This window comes from Macaca thibetana, chromosome 4 (assembly GCF_024542745.1).
Source record: "Macaca thibetana thibetana isolate TM-01 chromosome 4, ASM2454274v1, whole genome shotgun sequence".
In the NCBI taxonomy this organism is placed as follows: domain Eukaryota; kingdom Metazoa; phylum Chordata; class Mammalia; order Primates; family Cercopithecidae; genus Macaca; species Macaca thibetana.
In genome coordinates, this window is record NC_065581.1 from 159,877,636 (window position 1) to 159,897,691 (window position 20,056).

General features: G+C 38.5%; 1 protein-coding gene across 4 annotated transcripts in view; it reads right to left on the minus strand.

The window, feature by feature from the left end:
* PRKN (parkin RBR E3 ubiquitin protein ligase) overlaps window positions 1-20,056 on the minus strand; it is a 1,383,066-nt gene that overhangs the window by 436,530 nt on the left and 926,480 nt on the right. For all 4 annotated transcript variants that reach the window (XM_050789300.1, XM_050789297.1, XM_050789298.1 and 1 more), the window contains one exon: window positions 5,816-5,952. In XM_050789300.1, coding sequence (XP_050645257.1) covers window positions 5,816-5,952 — 137 coding nt within the window. The remainder of the gene's footprint in view (window positions 1-5,815; window positions 5,953-20,056) is intronic.

Genomic DNA, 20,056 nt, shown 5'->3' on the forward strand with positions numbered 1-20,056 from the left:
ACAATATGTACATGTTTACGGGAGTACATGCTTAAATCACAACCAAAACAACAAAAGCCACTATATACTGCGTGCTTACTGTCTTCAGCATGTACCCTAAAGGTACTTCATAAGGCATTATTTTAATGTGTCCACATAAAATGATGCTATTACATTATCCCCCTTTTACGTAAGATGAAATCAAGTCACACGAAGGTGAAGAATCTTGCCCTATATTATGTATATGGTAAGATTTAGAGCCAGAATTTGAACTAGGGTTTTCTGAGGTGCCGTATATAACCCAGGATTTGTGCAAAATGGTTCACTGGTTTATCGGGGTAACATTAGGACTTACAGAGGTATTCTGCAAAATATGAAAAGAACTGACCTCCACGAAGACTTTATGTATAGAATGATACATGTACCATCTCATACCCTAGTCTGTATATTGGATGATCATATGTCATGTACTGCAAAGGGGTTATCCCAAGGGAACAGGGAGTCCCACAACCACCATTGGAAAGTGGAGCCCTCGCTTGTCAGTTACCTTTCAGCAGAAGGTCATCTGTGCTTGGCTAAAAGAATAATGAATAACTTATCTCATTTTAATTGAATTAACCCTATTAAAACAGATGAGTGACTTAAAAATAATCCTTCAAAGAAACTATTAATTAAAGACAGAACTAATAATCCAAACATGAGGAGAATGAGAAAACGGCAACACTGACCATGTTGGTACATATGTGAACATCAATGTGATTATAAAATAGGCTCCGAGATAGAAGCTAACGAGAGTAGGGAGCCATTATATTTAGCAAGACATTTAAAAACTAAGCAAGTAATAAACAAAATGAGTGTCTCGGTTGAGCAAATATTAAAGAAAATCCAGTTTGTTCTTGACAAAATAAAATCTATGACATCTGAAAGTTTCTTTTTGCATAATATAGGGAAACATTATAATTGGATATACAGTTTTTTAAAAGGCTGAAATAGTACATGCTAAACAATCTTGTGACAAACCAAACTCTATTTTCTTATGAGTGAGTCCTTACGGAGATACATACTAAAACGTGGTTGAAGCTATGAAGAAACAGGGACGGAACCGAACCTGCCATGTGGAAGACTGACTACAAGTTGAATGACAGTACAGTTGTTTCTAGCCTGTCTCAGCGTCTGGTTACTAGCTCATTTTTTTAAACAGCAAAATACACAAATATGTAACTTTTGCACTTGTTGTTATTAAACATTAAAGAAAAGAGGCGCCAGGAAATATACATTTTCAATAGCAACTGGTATTTTAAAAAATAAAAGCAAATTTCTGTGAGTATTATATTTAAGTAACCAGTGATGAGGTGGCCACATTCACAAAAAATATATAAAAGGATTCCAAAAAAACTTTGCAAAGCAACATCTTTCAATCCATTCATCCCCTGCCTCACTCCCTATTAAAACCAAGGAGTTGAACTCAGCAGTGCATAAGATCCTGAGGATGGCATTGGCATATTGAATTTAAAAATAAAAGTCTAAAAGGTATTTAAAACACAATTAATATATAGTAGAATCCATATAATACATTTTAACAACACAGAGCTTGACCACTCAAAATTCTTTTCAAGGAGGTTGTTAGTTATCTCATGGCAAAGAATCACCAAAATTAAAGTTAATTTATGCCCATTCTTTACAAGTGACCCAACTTTGATAACTTTTTCTATATCTATAAGGGGCTGTCAACAGTGTGCTATATAGAAAATATTTTTGAAAATAATATATTTAACCTGTCCCTGAAAGAAAAGGTGACGTTTTCAACATGACTGAGAACAAGAAATGCCAAAGGATCCTAAACATATGAAGAGATGCTCAACTTTGTTTAAAATTAAAAAGAAAAATACAGCCAACTACATAGAATACCGTTTCTCAAATATGTAATTAGAAACAGAGCAAAAGCCTTTCAGCTCCCCTTTTGGGGAGGAAGTGGAGAGCCTGATGCTGCACTTTGCAATTGACATTGCTGGTGGGTATGGAAAGCGCACCACTACTGGGAGGGGAATTTGGAAACAGTAAAATAAATACACATTTTCCCTTTGGTGCAGTAACCCCTCTTCTAGGGAGCAGATCTCAGTAATACTCTGACAACAATATGAAAATGTGGGTGCACACAAGTCTATTAGTTGTAGCAATAGTTAGAGTAAAAAAATGAAAACTTAGCATTTGCCAATAAGGAAAAAAGCAAGCTATACCTACACAAAGGAATTCGATAATGGTATATATTTTTAAATGGAAGAAAATATCTATAACAGACTAGGGAGTGATCTTTAAAATATAATACATATATACCTTAGAGCAAAAAAAGCAAGGTGAAGAAAAATGTGCATAATCTACGTTTTACTTAAGAAGGTGACACATCTATATCATTATTGATATCGTCTATAGTATGTTTACTTATTTTTAAAGTAGGTGATTGTTTTTAATAAAGGTTTACCTTTGGGAGAGAAAAGGAATATTATTTACCTTTATTTATTTATTTATTTATTTATTTATTTATTATTTACCTTTGGGAGAGAAAGATAATGTAGATTAAAGGGTATATTTCTTTGAATATAGCATGTTTTGTAGCTTTAGCTTTGGAATAATGGAAATATTTCACATATTATGAAAACAAAATAAATTTAAAAGCAATGAAAGGCCAGGCGCAGTGGCTCACGCCTGTAATCCCAGTACTTTGGGAGGCTGAGGCAGGTGGATCACCTGAGGTCAGGAATTAGAGACCAGCCTGGCTAACATGGCAAAACCCCATCTCTACTAAAAATACAAAAATTAGCAGGGCATGGTGGCATGCACCTGCAGTCTCGGCTACTTGGGAGGCTGAGACAGGAGAATCACTTGAACCCAGGAGGCCAAGGTTGCCATGAGCTGAGATCATGCCACTGCACTCCAGCTTGGGCAACAGAGCAAGACCCCATCTCAAAAAAAAAAAATAAAAAATTTAAAAAAATAAAAGCAATGAGAAATATGTATTCAATTGATGACATAATTATACATTAACTTATATGAATTTATATCCCTATAAGGATATACTCTAATGACAAAACAACCTGCAAAAATCTTAACACTGTTTTCAGTAATCATACTTAGATGATGGTGTTAATATTGTAATACTGATACTATTGTGGGTGCATTCCAAAATAAGGCAAATGAGTAATTTTGTTGTTATCACTCAGTAACAGAATTTTTGCCAAGGGTGAAAGAAACAACAGTTGTAACATTGGTGACTTGTCAATGAAAATTTGGTAACACTGGATTTGAATTGAAAATGTTAGCATAACTAATATTGCAGTTTGTACTTAAAAAACAAAACAAAACATGTCTCCTAGCTTGTTCCCCTAGGCCTAGAAACAGTAACCAACATGGTGACAACAAGCACTCCAAGCACCAAGACTTCTAAATACTATTTCCTACTAAAGGGAGCCAGAGCTCCTGAGAAAAATGGCTGATTACAGGTTATTGGGCGAGAATTACAAGAAAGGTCTAGAGCGTCTTGATACACTACAAATCCTGACTAACGAGTACAGGAAGGTTCACTGTAGTATTTTTCCTTACATTTGAATGTTTGAAATTCTCTAAAATAAAAAGATACACATTAAAAGAAAATGAGTTCAAAATGAACTGATAATTAAAAAGAGTATGAAGAGGAGACTTGAAAATGTGTGTTTAGAAATGTTTCCATTGTTTGTGGCTTTGTGAAGGAAGAAAGCTAACCAAAACAAAATTGTCACATTAAAAGCATTACAGAGTTTTCAAGTCTGTAAATAATTAGTTCACTAGATTTTGAATGCTTTTGTTAAAAATAAAGGCACAATAACTTTCAATAGGTTTTCCTTAACAATATGTTAACATATATTATGCAAATCTTAATTTTAAAAATTATTGCATTATTGGTAGATATGCTTAAAAATGAGTATCATAATTTACAAAATCAACAAAGCAATTAATTTATTCCATTTGCATCTTTTTATCATTTTGAGGTATGTTTTTTAACTATAATTGACATCAAAACTAAGTATTGAAATAAACTGAACTTAAAACCTCACCACTGAGTCAAGGTATTCCATAGTTTCAAATTAAGTTTTGAAGAATTAATGAAATATATTTAATCACATTGCAGTCATTTACACATAGAGAGAGACAGGAACTTTTACTTCACTCCAGGTACATAAATTACCTCAAAGTAGATCAATGACCTAAATATTAGAGGTAAACTATTGGAAGAAAATATGGAAGCAAATCGTCATGATCTTAGATATGACAATGAAGTCTTATGTTTGACACCAAAAGTATTAGCAACAACAAAAACAGATAAATTACATTTCATGAAAACTAGAAACTTTTGTTTATCAAAGGACATTATGAAGAAAGTGAAAAGACAACCTACAGAATGGGAGAAATACGTGCATATCCTGTATCTGATAAGGATCCAGTATTCAGAATATATAAAGAACTCTTACAACTCAACAACAAAAACATAACTCAATTTAAAAATGAGCAGAGAAAGGACTTGAACAGACATTCCCATAAAGAAGATATATGAATAGTAAACAACCACATGATAAGATAATCAACATCAGAGTCATGAGAGAAATGAAAATCAAATCCACAATAAGACACCACTTCACCCTTACTAGGATGACTAGTTAGAAACAGTAACACGTGATGGCAAGGATGTGGAGAAATAGAAACCTGCGACATTGCTACTCTGCTGGTGGCAATATGAAACGGTATGGCAGTTGTGGAACACAGTGACCAGTTCTCCTAAAGGTTAAACTTCGAATTCTGCTTCCTGGTATATATCCAAGATAAACGAAAGCAAATGTGCATACAGAAACTTATATATGTTTATTAATAACAGCCAAAAAGATGGAAACAACACAAATGCCCATCAGCAGATGAATGGACGCACAAATTGCGGAGTATCCACACGGTGGAATATTATTCAGCCATAAAGAGGAAAGAAATACTCATACATTTTACAACTTGAATAAACCTCAAACACGTTATGCTAAGTGAAATAAGGCAGACATGAAAGGTCACCTATTGTATGATTTCTTTTACAGGAAATATCTACAATAGGCAAATCCATGGAGAAAGGAAGTGATTGGTGGTGGCCGGGGCTGGGGCAGGGGGTCAAGGGCAGTGATTACTTGGGTAGGAGGTGTTCAAAGACTTTTGAAGCCGGATAGAGGTAGTGGTTGTGCAACATTGTGAATGCACTAAATGCCACTGAACTGTACACTTCAAAATGGTGAATTGGTGACATGAATTTCACTTTGATTAAAATGTATATATGTAATAACAGTATAGTACAAGTAAAGGGTTCTTTGTAATATTAAAAGATAAAATATTAAGCAGTTCAGGTTGATCTCACTCTTCTTTCTTCTTCATATATGTTACTTTATATATATTGAGTATGTGTTCAATATTTTGAGTGACAGAAGCATACAATTTAAAAATTTGGTAAGACTACTCTAGTTCCAGGTAACAAATCTAGAACATAGGGAGTGACTCTAACCCACAGAAAAACTTAGTATACCTTGGCTGAATAATATTGAAAACTTATTCTCAACGCCTTTATGCAAATTATGCATTTTCCAGTTCAACACAATTCCTTTATTCCCCAGAACTTTTATCTTTTGTGATCCAAACATTAATGTTTCATATCCAGCAATGATCAAATTTAAATTTTCAACTCTTCTGCTAGGGTTTCTAAGTCAGTTTTAAATCAACGGCTCTTCTTCTGTTCTTTATTGGTATTAGAAATGGAGAGAAAACATGCTAGACTTACCCACACAAGGCAGGGAGTAGCCCAGTTGAGGGTCATGAACAAACTGCCGATCATTGAGTCTTGTCACACAGTATAAGTGGAAACAGTCTAAGCAAATCACGTGGCGGGAGTTGCACTGGAAAACCAGGACGGGGCTCCTGCAGAGAGAAAGGAAGATGTTTCCTCTGGTACCTGTCAGTGTGGAAAGGCAGCATGTGGTTTAGGCCAATTTCTGTAATCCTGGAGGGTTGTGTAGAGCGTGCTCTGTGCTAAGACGGGAGCTGCTAAGCATTAAGCTCATGTATAACAACACTACAGCTTAAAAATTGGAGGCACTCAATGAACTACACAGAACATTGATTCTCCTAATTTTATTTTTTTTTATGTTAACACGTTTATCAGTCTTTTTTTTTTTTTTTTTTTTTTTTTTGAGACGGAGTCTCGCTCTGTCGCCCAGGCTGGAGTGCAGTGGCCGGATCTCAGCTCACTGCAAGCTCCGCCTCCCGGGTTCACGCCATTCTCCTGCCTCAGCCTCCCGAGTAGCTGGGACTACAGGCGCCGCCACCTCGCCCGGCTAGTTTTTTTTTTGTATTTTTTAGTAGAGACGGGGTTTCACCGGGTTAGCCAGGATGGTCTCAATCTCCTGACCTCGTGATCCCCCTGTCTCGGCCTCCCAAAGTGCTGGGATTACAGGATTGAGCCACCGCGCCCGGCCACGTTTATCAATCTTTTGATTAAACCTGAGCTAAAATATAATCTCTTTCTGGAAGTCTTCCCTGACTCAGAATTCCCAATTAACCTATCAAATCATCCCATCTGTTTGTATATATTTCTATTGATCCATGATTACATCATAATATTCATATCTTTTCCTTTCTCATAGACTATGATCTCCTTGAAAGTAGGTCGTATGTTTATTTTGATATTCCCATAGTACCAGGCATTGTAATATTTTAAATGAATGTTTTAAAAATTGAAATCTTTAAAACATTTTAAATATTTTTTTCTACAAAGTATTTTAAGGGAATCAAAAAATTTAGGATGTATATAGTGATTTATTAGTAACCCCATAGCCATAATTAGAGAAAATTCAACAGTGAAATAACAGATTTTCAAAATTCTGCTATCCCACTTATTTTAAAGTAATATGTAATACAAAACAAAGAAAATAAAATTCCTTGGTAACTTAATTATAACCATATTATAATAATAGGACCTGAATTTCTCCACAATCAAAAGAAAAATTACTATTGCATCAAAGTAAAAATGTTGAACATTTTCTCACATTTTACTGGCAAATAAAAAAGTAGAATTTAGGGATAAAAGCTTATCCAACAGGGATTCTTCTACTGCAAGATTTTGTCCATTGTGCCATCTCGAAACCATCCAAATATTCAGTTTCTCAAAGGATGGTTATGGGATTACTAATAAATCAATATATGCAAGTCCTAAATTTTTTTATTCCCTCAAAATACTTCGTAGAAAAAAATCTTAAAAACCATGTATTTTTACCGGAAAATGAACCATACAAGTTTATGTCAAACAGGAGACAAGCTCAATATATGAATCTGAAATCAGCCCCAAGGTGATTTTAATAGCAAGAAAGTTATTGGAGTCTATTTAGATAATCCGATTTCCTATGTAATTATAACAAAATACAAAATAAACATGTTCATTCTATACCCAATCCTTAACACCTATAGGAGCTCTTCAAAAGCCCTTTTTCTAGAGAAAGTAATAATAATAATATAAAAGATAATTTCTTAACACCTAAAAGATTTTCAAAATTCTTCTCTCACTTACTTCAAAGCAATATGTAATACAAACAAATAAAATAAAATTCCTTGGTATTTTAATGCCATGGGTGTGTAAGTAATCTGTCAACTTAATCCGAGCAAGGGCGCACCTAAAGGTACGGCTTCTCCTTTCCCCTCTTGGAACCTATCCAAGTCCTTCATAATGCTTTCCTATTTCTAACCAAAGAGTTACTCGCATACAATGCTCAAGCACACACATACTTTTTTCACTTTGTGACCCTGTGAAGCTGCTGTATTTTGCCTTTTTCTCTCACAGCTGTTATGTGAAAAATATTCTCCATCTTGCTTTCAGCAACATGGTAGACTAAAACGTTTATAGACCTCCCAATCTGCTACTAACGCATGGAGAAAATATTAGAACATTTATGAAAATGTGCCTGTATATAACAAAGTTATAAAGAAAGCTTAGAAATGACCCTGTAGAGGAAACATAAAGAAAACGTATAGAGCCTAAATGGTCAGCCCATGAACCCCTGCCACAGTGGCCCAGAAAGTCACGGCTGCATGGTCTGCGGCCATCGGTGTAGCTTCTGCAGGCTTTTCCACTCCTGTTAGCAGAGTTCTCTCTCGCATGGATGGACAACAGCACACATTTACAGTTTTCTCCTTCAGTTTGAATATGATCCCAAATGACTCGTACCACCTAGACAATACACAGAACATCAATTGTCCTACTCTATTAATGACATCCTGCTGTTCGGAGAAGATTAACAAGAAACAAGCACTACATTGGCGGCTGTGGTGTGAAATCAACCCTGTGCAGCGACAGGAGCCATTAGGGACATTAGGGAAAGTTTAGAGGTCCAAGTCTTGGGGCCTGGAAGTACACACCTTCCAATGTAAATAGTCCATCTTACCCATCCCGCAACTGGGAGTGAAGCACAGACAGCTGCAGACGCAGTGGGTCCAACTGTATCTTCCTAGCGACACAGGAAGAGTCCTGCTGAAAACTAAGCCATGGCTGCACCAGGCCAACTCAACCTCCTTGAACTGAGAATGTCTATCTTGAATAAAAAATAGGAGAAGTGAGCACCAGGTAACAGTGGGTTACCAGATAGTGAGCAGTGAAGGGACTAGGGTCTGACACATAGAGGCATGGTCAGCACTGGGAGTGAGGACAGAGGCTCATGTAACTCCCTTGAAGAAACGCCACTGCCCAGACGCAGGTGTGGAATGCAACCTGGGAAGCTGGAATGTCGTGTGTGTTTCTGCATGTCCTCTTCAGAACAGAAAGAAATGTACAAGTTACAGGGCGTCAAAAATGATAAATGAGTCACTCAGGAATTCTGATTGTCTATTACTATCTATAAACAGTCAACTTGGATATACACCTATATACAGATATAGATAAATGATAGATACAGATATCAATAGATGAACATATGTGCTGAAATATACAGATGAAGATATAGAAAAATATACACATTGTTTTATACACACACACATACACAGATAATGTTATAAAGGTAGTGTATATGTGCATTTCACATAGAATTATCAGTCACCTGGAATTCTTGATATAGTTATGAGCTAAGATTGCTCATCTCTTATTAAGATATTCCTTGTAGTTGTGCAAAGTTAGGTGAGGAATAAACATGACACCAATAAAAAGGTTATTAGATTAATCAGTTGAGAAAAGGAGTAAAAATCTTTCCATGGCTAGAAGGTCTACATCATTAACTTCCTAAATGCTAAATCAAAGAGGAGGGGAAAGCTAGTGTTTACGGGCACCTACTTCGGGTTAGGTGGCTTGCTAGGAACTTCACAGACTTCCTTCATTTTATCCTCCTAAAACAAACTGCCCTTCCTCTACTGTCCATCCTGTTCTCTCCGCACATCCATCCCTTCCAGCTGGGAAGGTCCCTGCGTAGCCTAGAATTCTTCTAGCTCCTGTACACCTAGACGTGTGCTCTTTGCCATCTATTATCACGGTAATACTCACCTTCATATTCAAAGCCAAATCCCAAAGTTCTAGGTCCAATTCAAGACTAAAGATCTCCAAGAAACTTTCTCTGGAGCCTAACACCTCACTGCTTCTTCCCTTTTTCTTTACCTTTCTTCCATACTTAATTAAAAAGTTCATCCGTAATGTGCTTCAATACTGGCCTGACTTTTGTTTAAGGTGTTTCATATACTCCTACCTTAGCTATCAACATTAAAGGAAAAGTCATGAAATGGTAGAGACCCTACTTGCTTAACCCTTTCATGACCCATGCCTCACCAAATACAGTGTTGAGCACCTGATAGTTTTGTAATCAAGAGTTATTGATTAGTTTAGTGGACAAATGAATGGGTCACTGTTTTTGTAGTTTCTCATACTTTTATAATGTCTCTGCTCTCATTCACATGTTGTTCACTAAATTTCTTATTGAACATCTACTTTGACTAAAGTAGGCACTTAGTAAATACATGTGGACTATAGCACCCAGTGAATGGATAAATATCTTATACTTGGTTTACACAATCACAGGGCATGGTTGAGAGACACAAGATGCCCATGGAACAAGTATTACAAAGAAGTATCTGCAGTCCCCAAACTCTGGGAGCCTGAAAGTTAGGAAAAGAGAGAAGTATTGAGTCAGGATAGATCCATTAGGGCACCTGAATTGAATTTAAATAAATGGGAGGATTGATATTTGGTCACTGTAAAGAAATGTTGTTTCTAAGCAAGAAGGAATCACAGACATGCAAGTATGCTGGGAACAGAAGAGCAATCAGGTGGGCTGATCAAAACGATGTATCAGGAAAAGGGTGGGGGACAAGATGAAAAGGGTTGAGGACAGAGCAGATTCCGGCCAGGGATCGGGGTTGACTCTAGGAGACACATCTAGCATAAGGCCTCTAGATTGTGGGATTCACTGAAGGTTTCTGCTATGGTCTGAATGTTTGTGTCCCCTCAAAATTCATATGTTAAAATCCTTATCTCCAAAGTGATGGTATTAGAACATGGGGTCTTTAGAAAGTGAATGTTGTGAGAGAAGAGCCTTCATGAATAAAATTAGTGCCCTATTAAAGAGACCCTGGAAAGCTCCCACACACGTTCTACCATGTGAGGACACAGTGAGAAGCCACCAACTATGAACAGGGAAGGGGTGCTCTCACCAGACACTGGATCTGCCAGTGCTTTGATCTAGGACTTCTCAGCCTCCGGAATGGTGAGAAATGAATTCCTGTTGTTTATAAGCCACCCGTTTATGGGATTTTGTTATAGCAGCCAGAATGGACTAAGAGAGTTTTCAAACATGGGAGGGGAATGACGTTTTAGTAAGTTTAGCTCTGACAAAAGTATGGAGGGAAAGAAGCTGGAAGTAGTGAGAACTACTTGAGGTCATTTTGGTAATTTAGACATGAGTTACTAAGAACTGGACTATGATGTGCAAGTGGCTCTGGGAGTGGAAATGAGAAGAAGAATGGGTGACATTTCAGAGCAGGACCCACTAGGACTTATCCTCTGATGGGTCTTTTGTTCCTCCTGACATTCCTGTGTGCCCTTTGCTCTAATTATCTACATATAAATGTTAATTGATCAATCCAGAGATCATTTTACCCCAATGGGCCAGGTTAAAGAGCAGTAAATTAAAGGTTAAGTAAAGTTCTCAATCACATATAAAAAGACTTATAAATGCTTTTCTTGATATTGCCAAAGAGTTATTTATAACCAATGATTTCTCTGTTTTGATAAAAAGTGACCCTTTTTTGCAGAATATTTAAGCATAATTGAAGGAGTTTTAGTTACGAATAATGTGGCAAGTCATTCACATACATTAAAAAAGTAGAATATGGTTACACAGTGTTCCAAATATTTAAATTCTTATAAAGTTAGTATTCTAGCATCTACAAAAATAGCATGTGAGTTTTTATGTTTATCTAGTAAAATGAGCAATTTAATCTGCTGTCTACCTTGTTTGTTCTCTCTCATTTGCCCTCCTTCACACACTCTGGCAAAATCTGCCTGTTTCTCTTTCTCTCCATTTGCCTGATTCTTTCCCATGTGTACATCTTCATTTATACTCATTAACAGAGAGGCTGTGGATGAATTGTGACATATATTGAAAGCAATGTGCCAGATATTTCAAGCTATGTAAAGACGAGGAAGCAAATGTAAGCTCTCAAGGACATATAAATCCAGTAGAGTGGGCAGGAGAGGGAAACAAATAATTATAATACAGGGCAGAATATTTTAAGTGATGTTAGAGAGCTAGGATATATTGCCATGCTCACGCTCTGGGGTAAGCAGCCTTCAAGATGTTCTCCAGTGAGCCCCACCTCCTCTGTAGTTCCTCTCCACATTGAGTGGACTGACCCACGTGCAATAGGAAGAGTGCAGAAATGACCATGTGTGACTTTCAATAGTAGGTCAGAAAAGACACCGCAGCCTCTGCCTGTGCTCTTACAGATCACTAGCTCTGAGGAAAGTGAGCAGCCATGTTGGGAGGACACTCAAGCAGTACTATGGTGAAATCCATGTAGGAAGAAACTGGGGCCTCCTAACAACAGCCAGTATCTACTTGGCAGCAAGTTGGCAAGCCCTAGGATGACTGAAGCCCTGGCTGACATTTTGACTATAACTGCATGAGATACCCTGAGCAAGAACTATCCAGCTAACCTGCTCCCAAATTCCTGACCTGCTGAAACTGTGAAAGGCAACGTTTATTATTTTCTTCAGCCACTAAGTTATGGGGTACTTTGTGATTCAGCAATATCTAACTAATTCAGGTTCAGAGGAGGAAGAGGTCATATATAGGTTGAAGACCAGAAAAGAATTAATGAATGTAGTGGCATTTGAAAAAAGGGTCAGGATTCCAGTGCATAAAGATGTAGAAAACACCTGAGGTCAAGAGAAAAGAATGGAGTTGTGAAAGCACAGAGCAGAGAAAGAGAATGCTGAGTTATCTAGAGTGGCTGGTTTCTTCATTCTCCCCAGTGGAAAGGAAAGTTATTACATACATATGAAAAGCAGCAGTATCTGAAATGCAATGAAAAGCAGCACAAGTTAAAGTAAAAATATTACGTGGAACATCCTTGAGGAAATAAAAACAAAATTCCCTCACTTGAGGGAGAAAGTCCTGCAATTTAGCTAACACTCGACCCTTGAAAATTCACACATTGTTTCCACTGTTCTTAGTTTGTGCAACAGTAACAAGGAAGTTATGCCCCAGTTAGCAATCTTTCAAAGCTTTCTGAAAACTCCGCACATGGAGAACTATGACTCCTGGGCAATTAACACAGAATTTGATTAGATAAAAGTAATTAAAAGAGGAAAGCTACACCATTAAAAAACAGGAATTTATCTTCTTAACAACTGCCACTTTAAGCCCCTTTTAGTTAGAGATGGCTTATAAACAATGAAGAAATAAATGACTGAAATCTCAGAGACCAAATGCATTTTAATTTCATCTATATTTGGCAAAATTACATACTAACTGCCAAAGTGCACTACTGACAAAGAAGTGACCAGCACAGTGCCTGCCCACAACCATGCCAGAGAGAGCATTTCAGCCCACGTGGGTCGTGGGAGTTCATTATTTGAGTTAGCCAAGTGAGCAATCCCTCACTGGAGAGGTGCCTGCTCCAAGATACTAATTGATAGACTCAACTTTTAGAAATTAAAATAAGCTTCAAGCAAGAGGTATTCAGGGACTGAACTCAGACAGGCACATTTCCCTAAGTAAACGCGTGGGAATATAAGGCAACAGAAAATGGATGGTGATTTGCTGGCCTAAAAAATAAATTAAAATTTTGTTGGCATATCAAAAAAAAAAAAAAAAAAAAAGAAATTAAAATAAGCTTCAACAGTTGAATGACCTTCAAAATTCCTTCCAGCAGCCAAGTCTAAAATCCTGAAAGAAGTTCATGTGTCCACTGGCCTGCTTGGAATCAGAATGCTATTAAGGCACTGGCAGATCCTGAATCAGCTCACGAACTACCCCTTCTGGTTTTTCTTGCCTCCTCTGCTCATGTTCTCCCTGTTTCATCCAGTCCACTCTGCTGTATGGAAGAGGGTTTACTTTGGTTCTGTCAGCTTCTTTGCAGAAGTCCCATATTTCAGCATATACAACGTAGCCAAGGTAAAATTCATTTATGTCTATGTTTTTGAATCACTTTTATTCAACCATTCTGCCAACACAGTGGACCGGCCACTAGATGCCAGGCACTGTCATGTCACCTCCTATAAAAGTGAACAAGAATGTTGCATCTTTTCAGGAGGTCACAGTCTATAGAGTTGAAGACACATAATTAATCATTCATAGTGTGGTGGTAAGCACTACCATAAGGATGAATTTAGAGACTACTTAGCCTATCTCTGGGGTTGAAGGAAGGGCTCCCAAGATAGCTCATGGCTCAGTGCATCCAGTCTATATAATGAGAAGAGGCTGAACAAACTAAATGACTTTTCCTGTTTATAAAGGTTTTTTAAACAAAATACTACATAAAGTAATATTGTAAATATGTCACAAAGGATTCTGAAAATACAAATTCTCCATCTCCTTTCCTAAAAGAGTTCCCTTTTCCTCTTAAATTCTCATCCAGTAAGTTGACATCCCATCTGGGGTCTCACATATTGTTAAATTCAAGAGAGTTTCTAACCTCGGGGTTTGTTTCCAAGTTGGACTCTGCTGCTGTCTGCCCTCGGCACTCTGCGGACCCTCCTGTCAGGCACGTTCCCTTTCACTCCTGGGCGACAACTTGATTTTGTGCATCTTGTGGCATTGGCTTGTGGCTACCTAGAACTTTTTTATTCAAAAGTTCCCTATCAAATTAATTATATTTCCACTGATAGGTTAACTCATTTTACTTACTATCATGAAAGGAAATAGAAAAGTTTCAAATAACGGCCACTTTTTCTGTTTCAGACATATTCTCTTCAATATATACCTGCTGAGGTTGAGAGCCTGCAACACAGGCGCTATAAAAATAATTGAGTAAAGAGTTAGGAGTGGCCACAGTGCAGTGTCCTCTGGAGCAATGGATTAGGTCTCACGAGTGTTGGCAGAGTCTGAATTCTCATGAGTGTCTCTCTGGCCAAGACCTAAATCAGCACCCAGGCTGTCTCCATCCCCTTTTCTCTCCCTCAACCCCCTGCCTGATCCCAGCAGCCCACCCCAGCAACACTGTTCTAAAGAAGTTTCCATCCTGACAGTTCTTGACTCCAAAATATGAACCAGTTTTTCAGTGCCTATGTATTAAGGCCTCAGGCTTTTTCTTCTGTCTTTTGGAGCCTCCATAAGCTGGATTTGCCCTGCGAAATGTCTTTCCATCTTTCCCATTCACGAATCCCTCTGTTTCTCTCAAGTCTGTCTCTTTGCTGCTCTTTTCCTTATGCTGCTATCCCTACAGGCAAGACTCCTCCTCTTAGTCCTTATTTCCCCCAAAACTTCAAGGTTCAGCTGAGGCACAACCTCTCCCATATGCTTTTTCAATAAAACTCCAGATAACATTGACGTGCTATTCACTGTCTAATTTCTTGTAATGTTTATATTTAGAAAGTATTGCTTTTATATTTAACTTAGTAGCTTATTACATGTCATTTGTATTATTGTTTTCTTTCTTTCTTTCTTGTTTTTTTTTTTTTGTTTTTTGAGACAGGGTCTCGCTCTGTAGCTCAGGCTGGAGTGCAATGGTGTGATCTAGGCTCACTGCAGCCTCTGCCTCACAGCTTCAAGCAATTCTCATGCCTCAGTCTCCCAAGTAGCTGGGACTACAGGCACATGCTACCATGCCCGGCTAACCTTTCTATTTTTGGTACAGATGGTAGAGATGTTGGCCAGGCTAGTCTTGAACTCCTGACCTCAAGTGATCCGCCCACCTCAGCCTCCCAGAGTGCTGGGATTAGAGGCGTGAGCCACCAAGCCCCGCCTCATTCGTATTGTTTTCTACCTGCTTTATGAACCTGCACCAGGTCTCTCCAACCCAAATTCAACACATGCTAATTGGGAGGCTACTATGCACGGGTTCCTGTGCTAGACCTGAGAGGAGGATGCAGCTGTTGCTCTCAGGAAGTCTGTCTGATGATGAGAAAACTCAGTCAGGGACACCTTGGGAAAACTAATAAGAGGCAACTCAGTCCAATGTCGGTCAGGCACAGGATATTTCCGGAAAGAAGGAAAATATAAACTAAGGCTGAGAAAGCAAAAATGAGTTAGCCGGACCAAGAAACTACAGGGAAGTGGGAAAACTGTGTGAAACACTTCAGATGGAGTAAAATTAGGTAAGATTAGGGAACCATGCTGTGTACAGTATTTTCATACTATCTTCTCAGGCTTTATTAAAGTCCCAAATTCCAGAAATTAAAAATTAGATTAAAATATTATGATAATGCTTCTACAAGTCACATACATAAGTCTGCGTTTTAGGTTTATATAATATCCCAAGTGTGATTGAACTGGGTTCTATTGTTTATGACATTTTGAGCCACTGACAATAAACTGGCTATGCAAAATAGAAATACAAAGCCACGGTTATAAGAGGGAATTAATGTATTATTAATTTTCTCCAGATGATTGCAATCCTGGAAGATATCCATTTGGCTTTAGTCTAATTTATGTATTGTATTTCTAAATATAATTACTGTTGACAGGTTGAACCCACACATAACCCATTAACTTTCCAAAGTGCTAAACTGAAAACATTACAATGTAACAACAGATATTAGAAATAAAAAAATAACTTCTGTTCTTTTTTAAAAGTAAGTTAAAAGCAAGATGTCAGTCCTATTTTGTAGTAATTTGTTAGAATGATTTGGTTTACCTAGCTTTCTTGCTGAGGCATTTATACTAGAAAACAGACACTGACATGTAATTGTAAATAGTGGATAAATCATAATGAAAAAATTGTTGCATGTAAAAAGAAAAGAAACTAAAAATTCAAAAGGGTATTTGGCCCATGGGAGAAAAATGCAACTCATAAAAATTTGTCACAATACTTTCCTATCCCTCAATTAGTAGAATTATTTTTTTCAAGGATGCTCAAAATTATGTTTATAATAGTCCAAGTTCTTCAGACTCTAATTTCCGGTCACATTCTATTCAGACTGTCAATATGTATAGCTAAAAAAAGCTGAAGCCAGATTTAACATAAAATAGTTTCTGGGTCATATCATTTGCATAGAGCTGTTATGTGGCACTACTATTTAGCTGCTGGAGATGCCATCTGTAATACATACTAACTCATGCACATATCTTGTCTTTGTTTTTTCCTCTGTGCAAAACAGCTAGAAGCAGATAATGCCCAAATCCACTGCAAAAGCATTCTGCTAAATTGAGAAAGATATGAAGACAGATCTTGTTTGGATAAGAACCCCACTGTGAAATAAATTGTTCTGGTGTATCCCCAAATCTCATGACAGGAAGAATTAATGTGCTAAGAATCAGTCCAGTGGCCATAAATGTTAGAAGCTATTTAACATAAGAAATTATTTCAGACACAGAGTGGTGTTAAAAAGATACATCTTTTGCTGTTGACTCACCAAAACCCTCCACAAACAATTGTGTACTGGTTTTTCATTCATTCTTAAAATGAATGAATGTAATAGTATGCTGGGTCTTTTCTTTCTCTTTCTTTTCTTTCCTTCCTCCCTTCCCTTCCCTTCCCTTTCCTTCCTTTCCTTTCCTCTCTCTCTCCCTCACTCTCTCGCTCTCCTTCTTTCTTTCTTGACAGAGTCTCACTCTGTCACCCAGGCTAGAGTGCAGTGGCACCATCTTGGCTCTGCAACCTCCAGCTCACTGCAACCTCTGCCTCCTGGGTTCAAGTGATTCTTGTGCCTCAGCCCCCTGCATAACTGGGACTATAGGCGCACATCACCACATCTGGCTAATTTTTATATTTGTAGTAGACGAGGTTTTGCCATGTTGGCCAAGCTGGTCTCAAGCTCCTGACCTTAAGTGATCCGCCTGCCTCAGCCTCCCAAACTGCTGTGATTTAAAGGCAAGAGCTACTGTGCCTAGTGGGTCTTTTATTTCTTTTGTTAGAGAAATATTTAAAAATCAGGTTGTCTGAAGTAGAGTGGTTTGAAATGAAGAGCCTGCCTAAAAGATTGTAGACATCTTAAAACAGTTCAACAATGAAAATGTCTCAACATGAGAAGGTACTGTGAAATTTCTAAGGTATCATTAGATGAATTCAGCATTAAAATATTGACATAATATATTTGTGGCATACAGTAGATAAAATTATTTTCTCAATTTAGTTGTTTTTGCTTGTTCTACATGTGTCCAGAAAAGCACTATATACTATCCCAAAGTATTTTCCAAAATATAATAAAAATCAATATGGCATAACAGTGCAAATCAAAATGAATTCAGAGCCAGGCACAGTGGCTCACGCCTGTAATCCTAGCACTTTTGGAGGCCAAGGTGGGTGGATCACGAGGTCAGGAGATCAAGACCATTCTGGCTAACATGCTGAAACCCTGTCTCTACTAAAACTACAAAAAATTAGCTGAGGGTGTGGTGGCACGCACCTGTAGTCCCAGATGCTGGGGAGGCTAAGGCAGGAGAATCGCTTGAACTCAGGAGGTGGAGCTTGCAGTGAGCCGAGATTGCACCACTGCACTTCAGCCTGGGTGACAGAGGGAGACTCCTTCTCAAAACAAACAACCAACCAAACCAACCAAACAAAAAAATGAATTCAGGTGCAAACCCAAGATAAAGGAATTCATGCAAAGACGTGACTGTCCGCCCAGCACATGGGATGCAGTTGGTGGTTGAGGGAGGTTTGTAAAGAGCCCTAGGAGGGTGGTGTGAGCTGGCTGCAGCATCAGCTGGCCTCAGAATCCCATTTCTGTGAAATGAGGACCTGTGACTTGAGCAGGTTAGATCTCTAGAGACCTTCTGGATATAGAGGTATTGTCATCTTCAGTTTACATGATCACAACATTTCTTCTTTATTGAAAGTTTATAGGACTTAATCCTCACTGGAAAGCACATGCAAAGCCTATTCATATTTTAGATTTCAGCTTTCTTGTATTAATGTGTATGCTGCAAGCAAGGGTGAGAAACCGGAGATTTCTAGAGATTTTACTCCCTGGAAGACTTATGAGAGGGAGATCTTGATGCAGAGTATTCCAGGAAAATCAGAAAAGATGTTTTGGTGTTAAAAACAAAAGAGGCAACAAAATATTAATATATAGCTTTTAGTTTTAAAGCTCCTTTGTTCTTTTTTCAACAAAGTCAGCTGATCACCGGGGCCAGACACACCTACATGGAAGAAGAGCCTGTGCAGACAGAGGGCTGCACGGCCTCCGTGGGTCAGGCGCCCCTCCACTGTGCTCGGGGCTCCCCCATACACTGCCCTCGCCCTTTTCACTACAGGTCCCCCGTGTACTCACCCACTGGCTTGAATGTCTATGTTCTCACCAGACTAGAAGCCAGAAATCTGGGATTTGGCCCTCAGACTGCTTTTGCCAATTTTACATATTACCCGTGGCATGGCTGCTTTTGTGCCACAATAGCAGCAATGACTAGCTGTGACAGGTTCTAGATGGGCCACCAAGCCTAAGCTACTTCCTATTTGGCCCTTATCAGGACATGTTTGCTTATTCCTGCTTGAGGCTACTGACTTCATAAACACAGGGCTATCTTTCTGTATTCCCAATGCCTGGCCTGTGGCTGATGTTTGGTCAATGTTTATGTTCTCAGTGACTGACTCAAGGAATGAATGACTATCAAAGAATAGGGACAAAAGCAAGGCAAACAACAATTTTTGCAGTGTCCAGAGGTCTGCAGTTGATGACTGGTTTTGAGCTAAGCCATTCAACTGCTGTTAAAGGCTGAAAACGCCATCTCCCGCCATCCTCCAGAGTTAGGCTTATTCGTTCAGAGAGCCGAGTCCAGTCTGGAGAGCACCCAATACTGGCGACTTCTACATAATGGAAAGGCAAAGGGACAAGGACTTTGAAGAGGGCACACAGGACAAAGAACACATTGACTCCCTTATTGAACAAAAATGTACTGCGTGCCTACTATGGACCAGGCACTTAGCATTCAGGATGTCATTGTCTCTTCAGTGATAGCAAGGAAATGCCATGGGATCATGTGATACTGCTGGTGTGCTGCCCACGCTGCGTGGCTGGGGAAGGCCTGGGGATGGGACATTTGCGTTGCCATCTCAATGACAAGCCATGCACAGGTCTGGTGCAAGAGGGTTTGCAGGGAAGAAGCAGGTGGAAAGGCACTTAGGTAGGAATGCTGGGCATTTGCGAAGAATTAATCAGGGGGTTAGTGTTTTGGGGACACAGTGACCAAGGAGGCAGCAGAGCAAGATGAGGTCTGAGGAGATGAAGGAAGCCACACAGAGCCTTTAAGACATACTCAGGAATTCAGCGCTTCAACAATGGTAAGTCAGGACAAAATTTTAAGTAGGGATGCAACACAATGTCATTTACGTTTTAAAAATCACTCTAACTTGATGTAACGAATGGACTGGAGCAGGGCCAAAAAGGAAGGGA